Here is a 25453-nt window from a genome sequence, read left to right as displayed (position 1 = left end):
ATTACTTTCAAATCGTATCTGTCTGAGTCTTGACGTGTGTGTATATATACATATATATAAGTATTAAAATCTTCTACCGATATTAGTAAATTATTTTTAGTGATATTTATGAAAAGTGTTAAAATATATCTGTTATCAATAATTGTCTCTAAAGAAACACATTTGACAATAATTACGCAATTGTCATTAATTTTAATTACTGCTAAAATTATTTTTGACGTAGTGTTCATATTATTTTCTTTAAAAATTATATTTAACATGTGAGAAAAATATATAACTGAACAACATTTTATTTATTAATTAGAATATTGATTTGGACACATGGTCAAAACTTAAATAACTTACTTTGAAGTCAAAGAAATTTATAAATGGCTTACTTGGTGAATGAATAATATGGGTTGATATTTAATATAATTTTTTTCCAACTAAATAAAAATTTGACTAACATTTTTAATTGTATTATTCTTTTTCTCATTTTTTTTTTGTGATTTCTGAATTTATATAACTGGATAAATGTAGGCCTTATTTCACAAAGAATTGGTCAAGTTGATCTTCAATATAAGGATAATGTGTGCCAAATAAACCGAAACAAATAAATATTATATATTCCCAAACATATTTAATGGCTAACAATCAAATCTAACAAGTTAAATCAAGATATATATATATATATATATATATATATATATATATTTTAATTTTATTATAAATTTAATTATATTATTTTTTCTGATAAACAATTTATAATTTCTAAGATTCTTTTCCTTTATTGCTGATTTTACTGGTGATCCTTTTTTTTTAATTTTTATGGAAAGACTTATTTTTATATCTTAGTTATATCACTTTGCTAGGAATAAAAACAAAGAAAAAAGTTGATACAACAGACAATGCTAATTATTTGAAAATGACATTAAAAAAATGTTGATCATTGACTATAGATACATTTTAAAAAATTAGATAAATATTATTAAAGCTAGATGGGGTGAAAGGTAAAGTTACTAAGTATTTTCTAAATTTTAACCAACAAAATATGGAGAAAAAATAGAAAAAAGTTAAATCGATCCAATTTATATATTAAATCTACTTCTTGTTCTATTTCAACTTGACATATAATTTAATTTTATGAATATAAATGATATATAAAAAGTTGAAATTAAAAAGCTATTTTTAAAAAAAATTATTCCTTTTAGACCGAAATATAATAAATAAATTAAAATGAAAAAGTAATATTTATTTTAATTTCTTTCGATTTTGTCTTTGAAACCGTGTTGATATGATCTCCATATATTCCAGAAAAGTTGGTTGATTTATATGTAGCATAAGATAAGAGATGTGTCATCTCCACAAATAAATGGATAAGTTATACCGTAGTCTGAAACTATGAAGATTTATTTAATTAACAACGAAGTCAAAACTTTTATTTAGGAAATTAATTTAAAATATGAAAAAATAATATACAATAAATTAAAGGAATTCAATATCTACGATATATATCAAAAACAATTTTAATTATATATAAATGATAGTATAATTTTTTTTTAATAATATACCACTCGTATCTTTTGAAAAAAAGAGAAGGAAGTGGAGAACAATATACTTTTAGACATTATAAAAAAGCAGATCAATTCATGTATTGTTATACGGTCAATGAATTTTTGGTGATATGAAATTTCGATATTATTTTTGTTGAAATTTTTCATTGACATTCGTTAAGACATTAGGTATAAGGTCAGTTAGCTCTAACAACTAAAACAATCCATTTTTAAGGTCAGACGAGCTTTGGTACATGTAAATCCTTCATTTTGTCGGTTTTATGTACTATAGTCCATAAATTTTTAGTAATTCGAAATTTCGATAGCATTTTTTGTCAAAAAATTTCACGGACGTCAATTAAGTTCTTAGTCATGGAGTCAGCTGGCCCTGACGTCTAAATCAAAATCCATTTTCAAGGTCAAATGAGCTCAGAGCAGGTTAAACCACCATTTTGCTGATTTTCGTGTTTTATAGTTCACTATTTTTGGTGATTCGAAATTTCGACATAATTTTTGTCAAAAATTTTCATGGATTTCCGAAGGAAAAACTAGTCCATTTTCAAGTTTAAACGAGTCCCAAAGCAGTCTAAGACATATTTTACCGTTTTCTCTGTGCTATAGCCCATGAATTTATTTTTATCAGCAAAAAAAGACCAAAAATTTTCATGGACGTCCGTTAAGACCTTAGAAATGGAAACCTTTTGTCCTGCAGACAAAATTGGTACATTTTCAAGTTCAAAAGAGCTTTAAAGTAGGCAAACGCATAATTTATCAATTTTTATGTGCTATAACTCATGAAGTTTTTTTATCCAAAAGAACACGAAACAAAATGACTAAAATATTTTATGAACGTCTGTTAAAATCATAGAAATTGGAATCCTATCGTCTTGCGAGAAAAAAACTAGTGCATTTTCAAGTTCAACGACCTCCAAAACAGGCAAATGCAAATTTTACCAATTTTTATGTGCTATAACCCATGAATTTTTTATATCCAGAAATCTCGAAATAAGATGGTCAAAATTTTTTATGGACACTGTTAAAACCTTAGAAATGGAGTTCTGATCTCTTGGCACATTTATCGGCTTATTTGTCATAGAGATGATATTTGGAAACAGTGAATGGGTTGAGCCAGGTGTATATATATATATTACTCTTACCTCCCTAGATGCGTCAAAGATCTTAAAAGAGTTTATGAGTTGTACGCGTAGTTGACAAGGCAAACAAGTGTAAATATATTTAGCACATTGAGACATGCAAATTACCATTTGTACATGAGTTTGGTCCTAACTCAAGTTCATGCCCCACAGTGATTCACATTATAAATAGGTTTAGTGTTTACAAATTTCTAGTGATGAATAAAGGGTTGGCATACAAGTAATAGGAATTAAATGATTGCTTGTAAGATTTTGCTAGTTTTTTTCTTTCCCCAAGATCAGACAAGTACTCATGAGTGGATAATATTCTTGTTCTTTAGGCACTTACATATATATATCTGCCTTTGGTGGCTGCACCCACACATCACGCGCTACGCTCTTACCGTTGGACCAAAGCCTTGTGGGCTCTCTATTATTCCAATGGCTTGACCACTCTATTTGTTTTTCCCTTTCCTAATTGCTATGTAGGAGAATAGAGATGTAGCTTTATAGGTTGCTAGCCCTTCTTGGGAGATATTTTCTTGTAAATTTATCCAATTTAATGCACATTTGGATTCCAAATCCATACTATGTTCCCGTTTATCTTTCTGATCAATTTTCCCTTTTGTATATGATTTATCTATGATGTTAATGAAGAATGTATTGATTAAAATATCAGTTGATTACAGGAACAATTATATAAATTTTAATTAATGTCATAAATGTCGCCGCTAAAAGTTATGAATATCGTCGCTAAAGGTCACTTTAATGGCAACAAAAACCGCTGCTAAAAGAAAGTATTAATATTGATAAAAGTGACTTTTATTGGCGACAAAAACAGCCGCTAAAAGTCATGAAAGTCGTCACTAAAAGTTACTTTTAGTGGCGACAAAAATTGCCGCTGAATGTAATGAAGGTCGTCGCTAATAGTTATGCATATCGTCACTAAAAGTTATGAAGCTCGTCGCTAAAAGTTATGAATCTCGTCGCTAAAGGTTATGAAGATCGTCGCAAAAAGTTATGAAGGTCGTCGCTAAAGGTTATGAAGGTCGTCGCTAAAAGTTTTGAAGGTCGTCGCTAAAGGTTATGACGGTCGTCGCTAAAGGTTATGAAGGTCGTCGCTAAAGGTTATGAAGGTCGTCGGTAAAAGTTATGAAGGTCGTCGCTAAAAGACACTTTTAGCGACGACTATTACCGTCGCTAAAGTTATGAATGTCGTCGCTAAAACCGACTTTTTGTGGCGACAGAATTTGCTACTAAAAGTGATGATGTCGTCGCTAAAACTGGCTTTTAGTGGCGACTTATACTGTCGCTAAAAGTTATAAATGTCGTCACTAAAAGTGACTGTTATGAGCATTAGCAGCGACTAGAAATGCCACTGAAACCTAATTTAGTGGTGACCTTTAAAGCCTTATGGTGACTATAGTATACTATTCGTGGCAATTAAGTTTAGGCATTTGCAGCGACTATAACAATCTTTTAGCTGCAAGTATTATACTTATTCTTAGCTGCTAATGTTGCCTCTAAAACTTACATTTAGTGGCTATTAATGTAGGTATTAGCAGCGTTTAATGTTGCTACTAAAACATTCTTTTAGTGGCCACTATTATACTTATTCACAACGACTAACGAAATTTTATAAAATGAGAGAAAATCTCTCTATGTAAGAGCAACTCTTTCGAAAAAATCTTTACAAATTAGATCGAATACTAGATGGTTATATTTATATATTAAGATTTCAATCCAATGAATGTAAAATCCGACCATATTCACTTCTTTTTGTTGACAATTTGTACAAAGTAAAAGCAATTAAATTAGAGCTAAGGACATCAGGGAATTTGGTCACTCAGTAAACACAGCAATACTTCACCATGCAAAAGATTTGGCAAAGCCTTTTTTCCTTTTCCAAATATTCAATTCTGAAGCATGAAATGGGAGTACGTTAACATAAGAACAAACAGGCCCAAGCTTACTGCAAGAAATACAAATTAACACAAATGCAGGTTTAGAGACGAGAGAAACAGTGCCTAAAAAAGGAGATAGTACATACAAATCACCTATGAACGTCCGTTAAGACTTTAGAAGTGGAACCAATCATCTCGCAGGGAAAAAAAGTGTATTTTTAAATTCAAACGAGCCAAATCAGTAAAAGCGTATCATATGATATTCGTGTGTTATAGCACATGCATCTTTTTATTCGAAAATCCTCACACAAAAAGGTCAAAAAAATTCATGGACCTCCGTTGAGACTTTAGAAGTGGAGCTAGTGCCCGTGGGGAAAATGGTGCATCTTCAAGTTCAAACGAGTCTCAAAGCATGTAAAGGTAGATTTTATCGATTTTCGTGTGTTATAACCTATGAATTTTTTTATATGAAAATCTCGAAACAATATGGCTAACATTTTTCATGGTTATCTTTTAAAACCTAAGAAATGGAACCAGTTCATCTCGCTGGAAAAAATGATACATTTTCTAGTTAAAACGAGCCCTAAAGCAGGCAAAGAAAAATTTTATCGATTTTCGCATGTTATAGCCCATGGACTTCTTTGATCCAGAAATCTTGAAACAAAATTGCCTAAATTTTCATGGACGTCCGTTAAGACCTTAGAAATGGAATAAATTCGGTCTGATGGAAAAATGGTTCATTTTCAAGTTCAAATGAGTCCTTAAACAGGCAAAGGCAGATTTTACCGAATTTTGTGTGCTTTACCCATGAATTTTTTTTATATCCGGAAGACCCGAAAGAAATGACCGAAATTTTTTGTGGACATCTGTTGTGACCTTAGAAATGGAATCAGTTCGTCATGCGGGGAAAATGAAGCATTTTCAAGTTCAAACGAGCTCCAAAGCAGCAAACATAGATTTTAACAATTTTGTATGCTATAACCCATGGATTCTATTTTATCCAAAAATCTCAAAACCAAATGGCCAAAAAATTTTATGGACGTCTATTAATACCTTACAGATGGAAACAATTCATCATATTAGGAAAAATGTTACATTTTCAAATTCAAACGAGCCCAAAAGAAAAAAAAGACATATTTTAATGATTTTCTTATTCTATAACCCATGATTTTTTTTCTCTGGAAATCATGAAATAAAATGGCCAAAAAATTTTAAAGACGTCTGTTAAGACCTTAGAAAATGAAACTTGTTCGTCCTGCGGAGAAAAATGATGCATTTTTAAGTTCAAAGGATCCCCAAAGTAGGCAAAAACTGATTTTATCAATTTTTGTGTGTTATAGCCCATGTATTTTTTATTTGGAAATCCCAAATATATTGATGAAATATTTCATAGAAGTTCAATAAGACCTTAGAAATGAACCAGTTTATCTTGTGGGAAAAAATGATGCATTTTCATATTAAAACAAGCCCAAAAGCACGCAAATGCAGATTTTATCGATTATCCCATGAATTTTTTTAACCGAAAAATCTCAAAACAAAATGACCAAATTTTTTTAGGGATGTCCCTTAAGACCTTTTAAATAGAACCAATTTATCCTACAGGGAAAAGTGGTGCATTTTAAAGTTCAAACAAGTCCAAAGTAGGCAAAGACAATTGTACCGATTTTGTGTGCTATAACCCATGAATTCTTTTTATCCAAACATCCCAAAACAACTTGACCGAAATTTATAAGGGACGTCCTTTAAGACCTTAGAGAAGGAACATGTTTGTCCTGGGGGGAAAATGGTGCATTTTCATGTTCAAACGAGTACCAAAGCAGGCAAAGATAGATTTTACTGATTTTCGTGTGCTATAGTCCATGTATTTTTTTGATTTTGAAATTTCGAAATAAAATGGCCAAAAATTTTCATAATCGTCCGTTAAGATTTAATAAATGGAAAGAGTTTGTCCCGCCGAAAAAAATGGTGCATTTTCAATTTCAAACGAGTCTTAAAGAAGGCACATACAAATTTTATTGATTTTCATATGCCATATCCCATGAATTTTTTTTTAATCCGAAAATCTCAAAACAAAATGACCGAAGTTTTTCATAGACTTTAGTTAAGATCTTAGAAATGTAATCATATTGTTCCGCGGAAAAATATGGTGCATTTTCAATGAATTTGTGATTTATATTATGGGACTACTTAAAATATATTTGTGATTGTGACGGCTCACAGGTCGTAACTAATTAGTCTAAACCACATTTTCCATTGAAAATTTGATGTGCATTCTGCGTTCACATAAACTTATTCGTAATTGTATATATGTCATGAATTTTCTTCATGTGGTTATAAACAAAAATTTCCTAAATTATGTTATGTCCTTTATTATTAATTCATGTATCAATAATTATGAACACGAATTTAAGCTCTAAGTCTAAATCAAAAGTAAAGATTACTCAAAATCATATATATGAAAATACGAATGCTTAACTAATATAAAACCTGATCACCTCTTTACACGTTCAAGACCAAACATTTCAAGCATATATACAACGTATAATATAAAAAAGGAAGCGCAATATTAGATAAATAATAAAGAGTTTGCATGTAAAAAAGATGAATCTTAAATCTAAAATAAAGTTTCAAAATAAATTATAGCAATTAGCTCGTGATGTGAGATTCACCTAAAGTCTTCGACTAACATGAGATTCTAACGTATTAAAAATGTAAAATAGAATTTTTTTTCGAGACATATTCTTAACGTCCCCTCTTAAAATCATATAAAATATTATTATATATTTTTAAAAAAATATTTAAGTATAAATATGTGAATCCACACTTGAAGTATCATAAAATGCAATGACGATTGGATGCATTTCTCTAAATGATATTAGAAGCATCTTATAGTTATCTAGTTTTATTGTTTTATCCAAAACTGGGTAACACCTCACTAATATAGAGAGAGAGATATTTGAATTGGTAAGAACTAATTTTAGATCTATAATTTTATAATTTTTAATGATTTTTAGTGATATGAATTTAAATGGTAAACTGATAAAATTTACATCTTCAATCCATCTTTTCGTAAAAGTGCACCTATCATCTCAAAATACTGAGTCCACCTTTGACTAGGGAAATCAATCATCCTCTTTTAATGGTTAGAAACTAAACAATCAAACAACGTAATGGGACCTATATTTTGAATCCATTTGAAAGTGATGAACTATTATATATTAGTTATATAGTTATAAATTATACGTCATGAACATTGACAAATAATGCAAATAATTAGTGGTTTAGAACATTATTCAATTTAACATTAGCAATATTTTCAAAACTATTGAAAATAAGCAAGAAAAAAAAAAGAAAAGCAAAGTAATATACGTAAACATAAACCACAACAATATAGAAAGTGATTAGTCAAAACTTAAAAAGGCATTGGACCATAGTTGAATTATTTATTTACTGGTTACCCTATGTTCAAATATCAACGTATTATACGTCATTTTCTTTAATTATGTGGTTTATTATAGTTGATCAATCGTTTATCGATTTACATTTGAATTATTTCCTTGACTTGAAAGGAATATTTATTGTCATTTTTAATTGTTAGCAAGTCCAATCAAACAACTTGATATAGATTTTAAATTAGTCAAAAAAATTGTTATATATTAATGGTACATTATGATTTTTTTGGTGAGCATTACAACATAAAGTCTAAAACATCGTTATCGTAAAAATGGGAATTATAACTCCTATGATTATTATGTTTAATATTCTTCCATAAATAGGACCTAATATGTGTCATAGAAAGTGAAAGCACAACTAAACTTCATATGAAATTGCTTACCTCATTATTAATCAGCGCACCCTTCTAGTTATTTCCTAAAATTTTCTCACTTGTTTCCTTTTGCTACCTAATTATTTTATTTAATTGGTCATTAAGGGTGTTTAATTAGATTAGTGATGGGAGGGGTGATCTCATCATTAATATATATTCTCAATTATTGACTATATAATTAGCATATTTTATATAGACACAATAGTTCTACCCTATTGCGCCATAGTTCAAACATGTCATTTTCAACAAATCATCAGACCAAATGAAATACTTCACAATTAAACTAACTACTAGTTTGTTTGTTTCAAAATAGTTGTCGATCACGTTTCATTTTTTAAAATTAATTTAACAAACTTTTAAAGTTAAAAATTTAATAAGACTTATTCAATAGTTTAAAATTGATTTTTAGATATTCTCAAATCATATAAAAAGTATAATACATTATAGTTTTTTTTTTTCAAATGAGAAAAAAATAATTTTAAAATATTATGACAAATAAAAATGTGAGTACTAATATACTATCATTTTCATAAGAGTCATATTAGGTTGGAGTCGTAATCATTTAACTAAGCATTACTTGTACATCATTCTACATTTCTACTAAAATCATTTTAATTCCTCCCTAATTTCTATGTTCATACCTTTTTCTACTTTTTAATTTCTCAAGAGGTTATTAATCATGCTCCCATTGTATACTTCTAGAAATAGTAATTTCAATTCTCACTTTCTTAATTATATTGTTCCGACTCCCTAAAATATTGTAACATCTTTATCGGATCCTCAAATATGCACTGCTTATAGAGGATCGATCAGACACAATTCTTTAATATATTCTCCGCCTAATCAGTGGAACATTAGTTCCACCTCTTTGCGGGGTGATAACACCAATAGTTATGGAGCACATATGATCATTTCTGTCACTATTGAATTCTAACTTTGAAGAACCTAAATATTAATCATATCTACAAAATATTGAATAATTAATTTGTACTTTAGATAACATGTAAATGCGTCAAATACATCTCTGAACAATTCAAAATTAGTCAACTTTATCGTCGATTACGTTTTTTTTCTAGAATAAATAAACTTCTATCAACCGATTGCTCAAAAAAAAACTTGGTTCTACTTTAATTCTTCTGGATCGAATATAATTTCAAATTTATTACACGTTATAAAGTTGTTAAAAGCATAAGAAAAAAGAGAAGTGTTATGTAATCTCCAGACATTAATGGATAAATTATCTAAATCTGAAAAGCTGAATTAATTTATATGTTACTTTAATGCTACTTGTAATTGATTAATTAAAAAAAGAGCAAGTTGATCATATATATATAGTTGAAAATTCTGAATAATAAGCAGATCATAATATATATATTCCTCACAAATAAGGATAATTAATGTGAACCTGCATGCTGCATTTGAGGAATAATCACACTTTTATACATTCATAAACTTTGAATATTTGGTTCTAGACTTTTAGTATTATATACTAAAAACACGTAACGATAATAAATTTAGTATAATTCTAGAGGTGAGATCATTACATCAAAAATAATTATTAGAGGTAATTAATTCTCATATATTTTTAGCGGTAATTAACACTTTTTGTATATGTTTCTAAAGTCTTTAGCGATATTGGTTCTAATGACACTTAACAAATGTCGATAAAGACTTTAACACTCAATATTTAATGCCGGTAAAAATTGTTTTTATTAACAGGACATAATATAATGTATGTGAACAATGAAAAATGATAGACTTTCTATTGAACGAACAAAGAAAGCACGTACATTTCGTAAACAATGAAGAATAATTCAATTATAGTCCATCTTAAATTAAATTCGTATTTTTTTAAAAAAAATAAAAATAAAACATCTATACATATATTTTGAGCACCCAAAAATGGACCATGGATTTAATTTTAAAAACTTGCAAATGAGTATATGTAGACAAGTCTATTTTCTTTGATTCCCAAAAGTGTGTTATATGAACGTATTCTTTCAACGTAAAACTATAGCACTTGTTCACATTGGAATCTTTATCCTTTTAGGTCAAAGACTTATCGAGATTTCACGTTTATGAATTTCTGTAATAATTTTAAATTAAAATTATTATAGATTCGAATATATCACACAAGATTTTATGTAAATAATTAAATCACCAGTCTTTTGTCATAATATTGGCTCATATACAACTCATTAGTCTATATAGTTGATTAATAAGTGTGAATTTAGGACCACAATTACTTTTAAAACCTTACTTTTCTGTTCCTAATTGACATTTAGTTTATATTACTTTCAAATCGTATCTGTCTGAGTCTTGACGTGTGTGTATATATACATATATATAAGTATTAAAATCTTCTACCGATATTAGTAAATTATTTTTAGTGATATTTACGAAGAGTGTTAAAATATAACTGTTATCAATAATTGTCTCTAAAGAAACACATTTGACAATAATTACGCAATTGTCATTAATTTTAATTACTGCTAAAATTATTTTTGACGTAGTGTTCATATTATTTTCTTTAAAAATTATATTTAACATGTGAGAAAAATATATAACTGAACAACATTTTATTTATTAATTAGAATATTGATTTGGACACATGGTCAAAACTTAAATAACTTACTTTGAAGTCAAAGAAATTTATAAATGGCTTACTTGGTGAATGAATAATATGGGTTGATATTTAATATAATTTTTTTCCAACTAAATAAAAATTTGACTAACATTTTTAATTGTATTATTCTTTTTCTCATTTTTTTTTTGTGATTTCTGAATTTATATAACTGGATAAATGTAGGCCTTATTTCACAAAGAATTGGTCAAGTTGATCTTCAATATAAGGATAATGTGTGCCAAATAAACCGAAACAAATAAATATTATATATTCCCAAACATATTTAATGGCTAACGATCAAATCTAACAAGTTAAATCAAGATATATATATATATATATATATATATATATATATATATATATATATTTTAATTTTATTATAAATTTAATTATATTATTTTTTCTGATAAACAATTTATAATTTCTAAGATTCTTTTCCTTTATTGCTGATTTTACTGGTGATCCTTTTTTTTTATTTTTATGGAAAGACTTATTTTTATATCTTAGTTATATCACTTTGCTAGGAATAAAAACAAAGAAAAAAGTTGATACAACAGACAATGCTAATTATTTGAAAATGACATTAAAAAAATGTTGATCATTGACTACAGATACATTTTAAAAAATTAGATAAATATTATTAAAGCTAGATGGGGTGAAAGGTAAAGTTACTAAGTATTTTCTAAATTTTAACCAACAAAATATGGAGAAAAAATAGAAAAAAGTTAAATCGATCCAATTTATATATTAAATCTACTTCTTGTTCTATTTCAACTTGACATATAATTTAATTTTATGAATATAAATGACATATAAAAAGTTGAAATTAAAAAGCTATTTTTAAAAAAAATTATTCCTTTTAGACCGAAAAATAATAAATAAATTAAAATGAAAAAGTAATATTTATTTTAATTTCTTTCGATTTTGTCTTTGAAACCGTGTTGATATGATCTCCATATATTCCAGAAAAGTTGGTTGATTTATATGTAGCATAAGATAAGAGATGTGTCATCTCCACAAATAAATGGATAAGTTATACCGTAGTCTGAAACTATGAAGATTTATTTAATTAACAACGAAGTCAAAACTTTTATTTAGGAAATTAATTTAAAATATGAAAAAATAATATACAATAAATTAAAGGAATTCAATATCTACGATATATATCAAAAACAATTTTAATTATATATAAATGATAGTATAATTTTTTTTTAATAATATACCACTCGTATCTTTTGAAAAAAAGAGAAGGAAGTGGAGAACAATATACTTTTAGACATTATAAAAAAGCAGATCAATTCATGTATTGTTATACGGTCAATGAATTTTTGGTGATATGAAATTTCGATATTATTTTTGTTGAAATTTTTCATTGACATTCGTTAAGACATTAGGTATAAAGTCAGTTAGCTCTAACAACTAAAACAATCCATTTTTAAGGTCAGACGAGCTTTGGTACATGTAAATCCTTCATTTTGTCGGTTTTATGTACTATAGTCCATAAATTTTTAGTAATTCGAAATTTCGATAGCATTTTTTGTCAAAAAATTTCACGGACGTCAATTAAGTTCTTAGTCATGGAGTCAGCTGGCCCTGACGTCTAAATCAAAATCCATTTTCAAGGTCAAATGAGCTCAGAGCAGGTTAAACCACCATTTTGCTGATTTTCGTGTTTTATAGTTCACTATTTTTGGTGATTCGAAATTTCGACATAATTTTTGTCAAAAATTTTCATGGATTTCCGAAGGAAAAACTAGTCCATTTTCAAGTTTAAACGAGTCCCAAAGCAGTCTAAGACATATTTTACCGTTTTCTCTGTGCTATAGCCCATGAATTTATTTTTATCAGCAAAAAAAGACCAAAAATTTTCATGGACGTCCGTTAAGACCTTAGAAATGGAAACCTTTTGTCCTGCAGACAAAATTGGTACATTTTCAAGTTCAAAAGAGCTTTAAAGTAGGCAAACGCATAATTTATCAATTTTTATGTGCTATAACTCATGAAGTTTTTTTATCCAAAAGAACACGAAACAAAATGACTAAAATATTTTATGGACGTCTGTTAAAATCATAGAAATTGGAATCCTATCGTCTTGCGAGAAAAAAACTAGTGCATTTTCAAGTTCAACGACCTCCAAAACAGGCAAATGCAAATTTTACCAATTTTTATGTGCTATAACCCATGAGTTTTTTATATCCAGAAATCTCGAAATAAGATGGTCAAAATTTTTTATGGACACTGTTAAAACCTTAGAAATGGAGTTCTGATCTCTTGGCACATTTATCGGCTTATTTGTCATAGAGATGATATTTGGAAACAGTGAATGGGTTGAGCCAGGTGTATATATATATATTACTCTTACCTCCCTAGATGCGTCAAAGATCTTAAAAGAGTTTATGAGTTGTACGCGTAGTTGACAAGGCAAACAAGTGTAAATATATTTAGCACATTGAGACATGCAAATTACCATTTGTACATGAGTTTGGTCCTAACTCAAGTTCATGCCCCACAGTGATTCACATTATAAATAGGTTTAGTGTTTACAAATTTCTAGTGATGAATAAAGGGTTGGCATACAAGTAATAGGAATTAAATGATTGCTTGTAAGATTTTGCTAGTTTTTTTCTTTCCCCAAGATCAGACAAGTACTCATGAGTGGATAATATTCTTGTTCTTTAGGCACTTACATATATATATCTGCCTTTGGTGGCTGCACCCACACATCACGCGCTACGCTCTTACCGTTGGACCAAAGCCTTGTGGGCTCTCTATTATTCCAATGGCTTGACCACTCTATTTGTTTTTCCCTTTCCTAATTGCTATGTAGGAGAATAGAGATGTAGCTTTATAGGTTGCTAGCCCTTCTTGGGAGATATTTTCTTGTAAATTTATCCAATTTAATGCACATTTGGATTCCAAATCCATACTATGTTCCCGTTTATCTTTCTGATCAATTTTCCCTTTTGTATATGATTTATCTATGATGTTAATGAAGAATGTATTGATTAAAATATCAGTTGATTACAGGAACAATTATATAAATTTTAATTAATGTCATAAATGTCGCCGCTAAAAGTTATGAATATCGTCGCTAAAGGTCACTTTAATGGCAACAAAAACCGCTGCTAAAAGAAAGTATTAATATTGATAAAAGTGACTTTTATTGGCGACAAAAACAGCCGCTAAAAGTCATGAAAGTCGTCACTAAAAGTTACTTTTAGTGGCGACAAAAATTGCCGCTGAATGTAATGAAGGTCGTCGCTAATAGTTATGCATATCGTCACTAAAAGTTATGAAGCTCGTCGCTAAAAGTTATGAATCTCGTCGCTAAAGGTTATGAAGATCGTCGCAAAAAGTTATGAAGGTCGTCGCTAAAGGTTATGAAGGTCGTCGCTAAAAGTTTTGAAGGTCGTCGCTAAAGGTTATGACGGTCGTCGCTAAAGGTTATGAAGGTCGTCGCTAAAGGTTATGAAGGTCGTCGGTAAAAGTTATGAAGGTCGTCGCTAAAAGACACTTTTAGCGACGACTATTACCGTCGCTAAAGTTATGAATGTCGTCGCTAAAACCGACTTTTTGTGGCGACAGAATTTGCTACTAAAAGTGATGATGTCGTCGCTAAAACTGGCTTTTAGTGGCGACTTATACTGTCGCTAAAAGTTATAAATGTCGTCACTAAAAGTGACTGTTATGAGCATTAGCAGCGACTAGAAATGCCACTGAAACCTAATTTAGTGGTGACCTTTAAAGCCTTATGGTGACTATAGTATACTATTCGTGGCAATTAAGTTTAGGCATTTGCAGCGACTATAACAATCTTTTAGCTGCAAGTATTATACTTATTCTTAGCTGCTAATGTTGCCTCTAAAACTTACATTTAGTGGCTATTAATGTAGGTATTAGCAGCGTTTAATGTTGCTACTAAAACATTCTTTTAGTGGCCACTATTATACTTATTCACAACGACTAACGAAATTTTATAAAATGAGAGAAAATCTCTCTATGTAAGAGCAACTCTTTCGAAAAAATCTTTACAAATTAGATCGAATACTAGATGGTTATATTTATATATTAAGATTTCAATCCAATGAATGTAAAATCCGACCATATTCACTTCTTTTTGTTGACAATTTGTACAAAGTAAAAGCAATTAAATTAGAGCTAAGGACATCAGGGAATTTGGTCACTCAGTAAACACAGCAATACTTCACCATGCAAAAGATTTGGCAAAGCCTTTTTTCCTTTTCCAAATATTCAATTCTGAAGCATGAAATGGGAGTACGTTAACATAAGAACAAACAGGCCCAAGCTTACTGCAAGAAATACAAATTAACACAAATGCAGGTTTAGAGACGAGAGAAACAGTGCCTAAAAAAGGAGATAGTACATACAAATCACCTATGAACGTCCGTTAAGACTTTAGAAGTGGAACCAATCATCTCGCAGGGAAAAAAAGTGTATTTTTAAATTCAAACGAGCCAAATCAGTAAAAGCGTATCATATGATATTCGTGTGTTATAGCACATGCATCTTTTTATTCGAAAATCCTCACACAAAAAGGTCAAAAAAATTCATGGACCTCCGTTGAGACTTTAGAAGTGGAGCTAGTGCCCGTGGGGAAAATGGTGCATCTTCAAGTTCAAACGAGTCTCAAAGCATGTAAAGGTAGATTTTATCGATTTTCGTGTGTTATAACCTATGAATTTTTTTATATGAAAATCTCGAAACAATATGGCTAACATTTTTCATGGTTATCTTTTAAAACCTAAGAAATGGAACCAGTTCATCTCGCTGGAAAAAATGATACATTTTCTAGTTAAAACGAGCCCTAAAGCAGGCAAAGAAAAATTTTATCGATTTTCGCATGTTATAGCCCATGGACTTCTTTGATCCAGAAATCTTGAAACAAAATTGCCTAAATTTTCATGGACGTCCGTTAAGACCTTAGAAATGGAATAAATTCGGTCTGATGGAAAAATGGTTCATTTTCAAGTTCAAATGAGTCCTTAAACAGGCAAAGGCAGATTTTACCGAATTTTGTGTGCTTTACCCATGAATTTTTTTTATATCCGGAAGACCCGAAAGAAATGACCGAAATTTTTTGTGGACATCTGTTGTGACCTTAGAAATGGAATCAGTTCGTCATGCGGGGAAAATGAAGCATTTTCAAGTTCAAACGAGCTCCAAAGCAGCAAACATAGATTTTAACAATTTTGTATGCTATAACCCATGGATTCTATTTTATCCAAAAATCTCAAAACCAAATGGCCAAAAAATTTTATGGACGTCTATTAATACCTTACAGATGGAAACAATTCATCATATTAGGAAAAATGTTACATTTTCAAATTCAAACGAGCCCAAAAGAAAAAAAAGACATATTTTAATGATTTTCTTATTCTATAACCCATGATTTTTTTTCTCTGGAAATCATGAAATAAAATGGCCAAAAAATTTTAAAGACGTCTGTTAAGACCTTAGAAAATGAAACTTGTTCGTCCTGCGGAGAAAAATGATGCATTTTTAAGTTCAAAGGATCCCCAAAGTAGGCAAAAACTGATTTTATCAATTTTTGTGTGTTATAGCCCATGTATTTTTTATTTGGAAATCCCAAATATATTGATGAAATATTTCATAGAAGTTCAATAAGACCTTAGAAATGAACCAGTTTATCTTGTGGGAAAAAATGATGCATTTTCATATTAAAACAAGCCCAAAAGCACGCAAATGCAGATTTTATCGATTATCCCATGAATTTTTTTAACCGAAAAATCTCAAAACAAAATGACCAAATTTTTTTAGGGATGTCCCTTAAGACCTTTTAAATAGAACCAATTTATCCTACAGGGAAAAGTGGTGCATTTTAAAGTTCAAACAAGTCCAAAGTAGGCAAAGACAATTGTACCGATTTTGTGTGCTATAACCCATGAATTCTTTTTATCCAAACATCCCAAAACAACTTGACCGAAATTTATAAGGGACGTCCTTTAAGACCTTAGAGAAGGAACATGTTTGTCCTGGGGGGAAAATGGTGCATTTTCATGTTCAAACGAGTACCAAAGCAGGCAAAGATAGATTTTACTGATTTTCGTGTGCTATAGTCCATGTATTTTTTTGATTTTGAAATTTCGAAATAAAATGGCCAAAAATTTTCATAATCGTCCGTTAAGATTTAATAAATGGAAAGAGTTTGTCCCGCCGAAAAAAATGGTGCATTTTCAATTTCAAACGAGTCTTAAAGAAGGCACATACAAATTTTATTGATTTTCATATGCCATATCCCATGAATTTTTTTTTAATCCGAAAATCTCAAAACAAAATGACCGAAGTTTTTCATAGACTTTAGTTAAGATCTTAGAAATGTAATCATATTGTTCCGCGGAAAAATATGGTGCATTTTCAATGAATTTGTGATTTATATTATGGGACTACTTAAAATATATTTGTGATTGTGACGGCTCACAGGTCGTAACTAATTAGTCTAAACCACATTTTCCATTGAAAATTTGATGTGCATTCTGCGTTCACATAAACTTATTCGTAATTGTATATATGTCATGAATTTTCTTCATGTGGTTATAAACAAAAATTTCCTAAATTATGTTATGTCCTTTATTATTAATTCATGTATCAATAATTATGAACACGAATTTAAGCTCTAAGTCTAAATCAAAAGTAAAGATTACTCAAAATCATATATATGAAAATACGAATGCTTAACTAATATAAAACCTGATCACCTCTTTACACGTTCAAGACCAAACATTTCAAGCATATATACAACGTATAATATAAAAAAGGAAGCGCAATATTAGATAAATAATAAAGAGTTTGCATGTAAAAAAGATGAATCTTAAATCTAAAATAAAGTTTCAAAATAAATTATAGCAATTAGCTCGTGATGTGAGATTCACCTAAAGTCTTCGACTAACATGAGATTCTAACGTATTAAAAATGTAAAATAGAATTTTTTTTCGAGACATATTCTTAACGTCCCCTCTTAAAATCATATAAAATATTATTATATATTTTTAAAAAAATATTTAAGTATAAATATGTGAATCCACACTTGAAGTATCATAAAATGCAATGACGATTGGATGCATTTCTCTAAATGATATTAGAAGCATCTTATAGTTATCTAGTTTTATTGTTTTATCCAAAACTGGGTAACACCTCACTAATATAGAGAGAGAGATATTTGAATTGGTAAGAACTAATTTTAGATCTATAATTTTATAATTTTTAATGATTTTTAGTGATATGAATTTAAATGGTAAACTGATAAAATTTACATCTTCAATCCATCTTTTCGTAAAAGTGCACCTATCATCTCAAAATACTGAGTCCACCTTTGACTAGGGAAATCAATCATCCTCTTTTAATGGTTAGAAACTAAACAATCAAACAACGTAATGGGACCTATATTTTGAATCCATTTGAAAGTGATGAACTATTATATATTAGTTATATAGTTATAAATTATACGTCATGAACATTGACAAATAATGCAAATAATTAGTGGTTTAGAACATTATTCAATTTAACATTAGCAATATTTTCAAAACTATTGAAAATAAGCAAGAAAAAAAAAAGAAAAGCAAAGTAATATACGTAAACATAAACCACAACAATATAGAAAGTGATTAGTCAAAACTTAAAAAGGCATTGGACCATAGTTGAATTATTTATTTACTGGTTACCCTATGTTCAAATATCAACGTATTATACGTCATTTTCTTTAATTATGTGGTTTATTATAGTTGATCAATCGTTTATCGATTTACATTTGAATTATTTCCTTGACTTGAAAGGAATATTTATTGTCATTTTTAATTGTTAGCAAGTCCAATCAAACAACTTGATATAGATTTTAAATTAGTCAAAAAAATTGTTATATATTAATGGTACATTATGATTTTTTTGGTGAGCATTACAACATAAAGTCTAAAACATCGTTATCGTAAAAATGGGAATTATAACTCCAATAGACCGTAAGAATTTATTAATTATGGCCCTGAAATAATTTATTACGTAATTTGAATTTTTGTTTATCATTAATTATAATTATTATATTTTTTAAAGCATTGTACTTATTATGTTCAAAAAATAAGACGATAAATACATCAATATATTTATTATTCCTTAAAAAAATGTAGCAAATCACTATTGATTAACAAATAAAAATACACTTAGGGAATAATATATTGGATGATAAGAAATGAAAACTTGTTCAATGGTGTTGTAATAAAACTATTATTTTTCTTAATATTATCAAATTTTATTCCAATCTCAATCAAATGCTTTGATCCAGGAGGCGAATGCACAACTTAATTAATTATTGATTGTTTCATTTTAATCAAGTAGTTTTTATTGAATTTTATATGTATGTATGTGTTAAAAATAAGTTATAATCAAAACTCGAATTCAAAAATGTTCAAGTATCGTATATATGCTAATATTAAATCTTGTTTTATTAATATTTCCTTTATCATAAATATATTTATTAGTACAAGCTGGTTGGCCCATATTCTATCAATTTCAATCCAAAAGTTATATTATAAATAGTATTATAGTAAAATAAATATCTTAAAATCTTTGGGCTTTCACATTTTGTTTTCTTGATTCAAAGTTTCTTTCTTTAGAGATTTCAAATTGATATTTTGTTAATTATATTGGTCACGATTCAAGCCTTATAATATGTATCGTCTATTTTGGACTAATATATTTTGTGAGTTGTCTTTTTGGGCTATACTATAATTGAACACAAAGCGTACATATCGTATAAATTTGTGCAATGTCTTATAAAGCCCATTCTGATGCATATATTATGTGCATCCTTTCTTTAGCATTATATTATGTGGGGATTTTGGAAAAGTCGAGCTATAAGAATTTTATATGCAGTCTTACTCCACATATTTACGTGAGACTACTTCTACAATTCAAATCCGTAACCTTTCTGTTGAAATAAATCATCAAAATTTAGATCAAATGAAGTTCGATTATAATTTTTATGAAAAACTCACATATAATTTGATAATCATGATTTCATATTTCAAGCATGCACATACATAATATGAAATGCAAAAATTTATAATTAAAAGCAAAAATATAGCAATGATAAAATGTTGAGAGAATTTTAGTTTTATAAATATGTAAGATATAATTAGCAATTCGACCGCATAGCGCAGTGGATTAGCGCGTCTGACTTCGGATCAGAAGGTCGTGGGTTCGACTCCCACTGTGGTCGATTTTTAAGTTTTTTTTTCTACGATCCGAATATAATGGTGGAACCTTCGATCCTTCTTTCTAAATGGGGATGTCCGAGGCATTTCATCTTCTTATTTCGTTGTTGCTCATTCACTTGATACGGATGATTTTTGTCTTTTGTCGAACCACAATCTTGATCTTCGATCTAGGTGTGGTTGATGATAGTGATAACTAAAATAATGGTGATTATTGATAATAAATCATACTGATTGATGTTATAACTTTGATACTTAGTGATAATGGTTGTAGATAGTAAATATTGATTTTAACGATTGATTAATGATAGTAAATAATAACTGTAGTGATTATGGGAAATGTGAGTTCATATATAGTTGTAGCAACAATTGTGTGACAATGTATGGGTAATAATCATAGTCGTCTTCATAGAAATCATTTAAATGACCATCTTAATTTAAAAAAATGTTATTAAGCTAGCGTTTGGCCATAGATTTCCAAATATTTTTGGCAAATATTATTTGAGTGAAAATTTGAATGAAATTTCACTATATGTTTGCCCATAAAGTTTGGGAAATATATTTCACCTTTTTAGAAATATATGATTTATACACACAAGTTTTAAAAACTATCAAACTAACTAAAAGTTTGTATTACAAGTCAATTGAATGTTCGTTACAACAATAACAAAAAGTGTCCATGACACTAAAACAATGTGGTAATTTGGAATGAGTGCAACAAGAATTATTACATACATCGTGAAGTACATAAAGCACATGACTTTGTTACATAAAGCCAATTTTTAATAATTTTCATCAACAATCATATCATTATTTAATATTCACTAAATATTTCATCACTATTTTGGTGTTCACGTAAAAATTATGTAATACAACGCAAACAACTACTAGAGAGGATGTTTTTGTAAAAGATAAAAGATTGAGGTAAAATTTTAATTTTAAAAATATCCGAAATAATGAGATTTGACCCAAATATTAGAAAAAACTAGTATTTGAAATTTGGGATATTTGCCAAAAATATTTGTCAAATAATAGCAAATTGTATGGACAAACATTATTTGTCAAATTATTCTCAAATATTATTTGGAAAATTTATATCCAAACGGGCCCTAAGATTAATGATTGTAACATCAAAAATATACGCTTTATAGTTAAATTTGAATGATTAAGATAGATGAAAAGAAACAAATAAATAAGTCCTAAAAACAGATTAATCATTATTAAGCCTCGAAGCATCACTTTTTTCACATCTTTAGAAAGAAGTAACTGATATAATAAAGTTTGAATAAATGATCTAAATAAAAATAACACTACACACACCTTTAAGATGTTAAATATCAAGTTATAAACAAACTTTTCAATATTAAACTACTTATAGCATATTATTATCAAGTTATAGCATATTAAGAAATATTATATTATTATCATTGATTTTTTAAAATAATAATTAAATTATTTTAATAATTCAATTACCATATTTAAACCAATGTAGTTAATTACACTTATTATTTTAAGTTACCTTTTTTAAACAAAACTCTTAATTAAAGTTATTTAAATTAAATATTATTTAGTTACCTTTTTTAAGATAACTACAAAATTATAGGGTTTTTATCAAAATTTAAAAAATTACAGTTTTAAAACTGTAAAACAATATCTAAAAAAAAAAATTATATTACCCAAAATTTTTGTTCTTCCCCATTTATTTTCAAAATCATTACAATCGCACGCCTCTCAAAACCTTTCAACATTTTCACACGCTTTCACCATCTTAGCACGCCTAATTCCTCTCTCAAAATTCCATCTCTATTAACACTATTCTTCAAGAATTCTCAAAGTTCCATTCAAATCTTAATTTTTAGCACTCAAATCTTTAAATCTTGCAATAAACAAACCGTACAATGTCTAAAAGAAGCAACGAAACCCCAAGAAAAAGTAGAAGATTGAATGAAGAAGCAAGTTCAGACGATTTTCATGCTCCATCTTTCAAAATTTTATCACAAACACAAAATCCAAAGGAAAATGAGAAGAAGAGAAAAGGGAAAGAAAAGAAAAGAGAAAATGAATCCGAGAAAACGACTAAAGAAAGAGGAAAGAAAAGGAAAGGAAAAGAAATTAAGGAATCATCAGAGTCTGAATCTGATTTTGTGGAAGAGTTGATAAAATCAAAATCCAAAAAACCAAGAGCAGAAGAAGAAGAAACTGATAAACCCAAAAAAAGTTCAAAGGTTAGTAAAAGTTAGTTTTTTAATATTTTTTTATATTCTGTTATTTTTTTTCTTTTATTTGGCTATAAAATAGTTAAAATACAATTTTTTGTGTAAAATAAATAATCTATGAATTGTGTATGATTCCCTATATGAAATTTCTGTTTAAATAAATAATGTTTTTTTTATGTATGATTCACCGTATGAATTGTGTATGATAACTGTATAAATTGTGTATGATTCACTATATGAATTTTGTATGATTCATTGTATGATTCACTGTATATATAAGACGTGTATGAATTTTTTTTATCAAGTTTTTGGGTACTGTTTTTTATTATATTATATATTTTTTCATTATATTATATAATTAGAAAATTATATAGGTTAAAATTGTATCATAACTGTATGAATTTTGTATGATTCACTGTATGAATTGTGTATGATTCACTGTATGAATTTTGTATGATTCACTGTATGATTCACTGTATATATAAAATGTGTATGTATACTATGTATATGAATTAGTTTTGTATTACATGTGTATGAATATGTGTATGATTAATGTATTTAATTTTTACAATTTTGTTAGGAGAAGAAGACACAAACACATTTGTCTTCATGTATTAACATGAATGTGTTTGCGGATTTGTTGACCTTTTTAGGTCAAGATAAGTTTCAACAATTCCTAGATGAAACACCTTTTGGATTTTTTTATAATTTACATCACATTAAAATCCAATGTCAATTGTTGAGGCACTTATTTATAATGGGGAATGAAAATGTTAGGGATGACATGTTTGTCATTAAAGTAAATGGTAAAGAGTTAAATTTTGGTCTAAAAGAGTTTGTTGCTATAACTGGTTTGAAATATGGACCTGTTTCTGATATGTCACATATTGATATTGATTCAACATATCATCGTCAAAGATATGCAACATTACTTTTGCATTATGGAAAATCAAAGAATGATGAAGGCGCAATCAGTGAAAGTGAAGTTACAGGAACAGTTGCTAGCAAGAAGGGTGGACCTCGAACTCATAAAGAACAAGTTATGGACACCACCAATTATCCTACTCCAAAATTTCGTATCAGGAAGTAGAAATCTTCATGGCACATAGATAGTTTATTTGAAAGACTTTTTTTTTTAATTTATGAACAATTTATGTATTTTCCCAGTTTTTTTTATTATGAATACTTTGATGGTTTTATATAAATTATTATTGATTATTACTAAATGTGTCTCAGTTTTAACATATATGAACACTGTATGAATCATATATGAAAATCATATGAATTATGAATGTCATATTAAAATTTGATATATAGTCCATACTAATATTGAAATTTGTTTTGATTGAATACTATACACTTTCAAAATACAAACAGAAACTTATATTAATTATATTACTGGTATGAATACTGTATGAAAAATGTATGAATTATATCAACAATTATACATTAGTAAATGTGTATCACCATCTTACATACATTATTCATACCACTAATATACATACAATTTGTTTCTGTTTTTATTTTAATTTTGACTACTCATGATTTTATATAAATTATTACTGATTATTACTAAATGTGTCTCACTTTAACATATATGAAACTGTATGAATCATGTATGAAAATTATATGAATTATGAATGTCATATTAAAAATTGATATATAGTACATAGAAATGATATATGAAAAATATATGAATTATGACAAATTATAAAATATATTTTTCAAAATACAAACACAAACAAATTGTATGTATATTACTGGTATGAATAATGTATGAAAACTATATGAATATTGTATGACATTTGTATGAATATTAATATTATTCAATAAAAAAACACATTTATAACAATGTAATGCCTCAATAACACAGATTTAACATTACGACATCATTGTTTTTGTACAAGATAATTTGAACAAGTCTTCCTATTGTGTCCAAACTGATGGCATCTACTGCATGTGCTTTTTGTCTTCTTCAACTTCACATCTGCGAATCCCTTCCACCGTTCAAGTTTGGGTCTTCCTGCTGCTCTTTTTGGACCAGGCGGCATCAATTTAGGATCTGAAATATAACTTGGTATATTCCATGTACTCTCGCACGGGATAGGCTCGACAGGAATGACATAAGCATCTTTGAAATTCTTGAGGCTATAAAAAGCAGAACAGAAATCTGCTTTATGTAACTTCCTGTACCGGAGAACAGCAATTGCATGACCACATGGTATCTCATAATGTTGAAATCTTCCGCAACTACACATCCTTGTGTTCAAATTTACTATGTATTTCTTTGCTCCTTCAGCTACAGCATGCATATCAACAGTTGAAGGTATCACCTGTGAAAAAAAATAAAATTTTATACATGCTGAAGATTAGTATGAATTAAAAATACAAAACAGTGAAAAACATACCCTCATATTGCACGACAACGTAATACTTTTCTGTAGATATACATCATATTTTTTTGTCAGATTAGATGTAGTCTTATCAGCCTCCTCATTATGCTTGTGAATCCACCTCTGAATTGTCACCCTCATAAACTCAAGAAGTGAAATCACCGGTAACCTCCGTGCTAATCTGTTAACATTATTCAATGACTCCGCGATGTTTAAGTCATCGTCCATGTGCGCTTACAATTCGAGTAAGCTCTTGACCATTTGCTATAACCAATATCAAACAAGTATGGCCGTATTCGCGTATCTATCTGATCTATTCTTCCCATAATTGTCTCAAACTGTTGTTTTGTATAAGCTTTTGCCAATGAAAAGAACAACATCTTCAAATCTTCAGTATTTCTATACACATTTCATACACTTCATACAAAAATAAAATTAACACACAATTCATACACTTCATACAAAAATAATACACATTTCATACACAATTTAATACTCAATTACTACACTGTTTATACACTTTTGTAATTTACTAAACAATTAATACATTGTTTATTACACACTTAATACCATTTTATACA

At 28.5% G+C, this 25453-nt stretch overlaps 1 protein-coding gene and 1 non-coding gene across 2 annotated transcripts; one reads left to right on the top strand and one right to left on the bottom strand.

Annotated features, from left to right (window-relative positions):
- Positions 1-20194: 20194 nt before the first annotated feature.
- Positions 20195-20268, top strand: TRNAR-UCG (transfer RNA arginine (anticodon UCG)). The gene has a single exon. It is a non-coding gene; the product is annotated as a tRNA-Arg (tRNA).
- Positions 20269-24368: 4100 nt separating this feature from the next.
- LOC138338252 (uncharacterized) lies at positions 24369-25100 on the bottom strand. Its single transcript, XM_069289042.1, has 2 exons — positions 24930-25100; positions 24369-24812 (listed from the first exon to the last, which is right to left on the bottom strand). Exons 1-2 carry the CDS (start codon positions 25098-25100, stop codon positions 24369-24371), a joined length of 615 nt encoding a protein of 204 aa, XP_069145143.1.
- Positions 25101-25453: the final 353 nt, after the last annotated feature.

This window comes from Solanum lycopersicum, chromosome 9 (assembly GCF_036512215.1).
Source record: "Solanum lycopersicum chromosome 9, SLM_r2.1".
NCBI classification, from domain to species: domain Eukaryota; kingdom Viridiplantae; phylum Streptophyta; class Magnoliopsida; order Solanales; family Solanaceae; genus Solanum; species Solanum lycopersicum.
The sequence above is the reverse complement of the archived record's forward strand: the minus strand, read 5'-3'. Positions and strand labels throughout refer to the sequence as shown.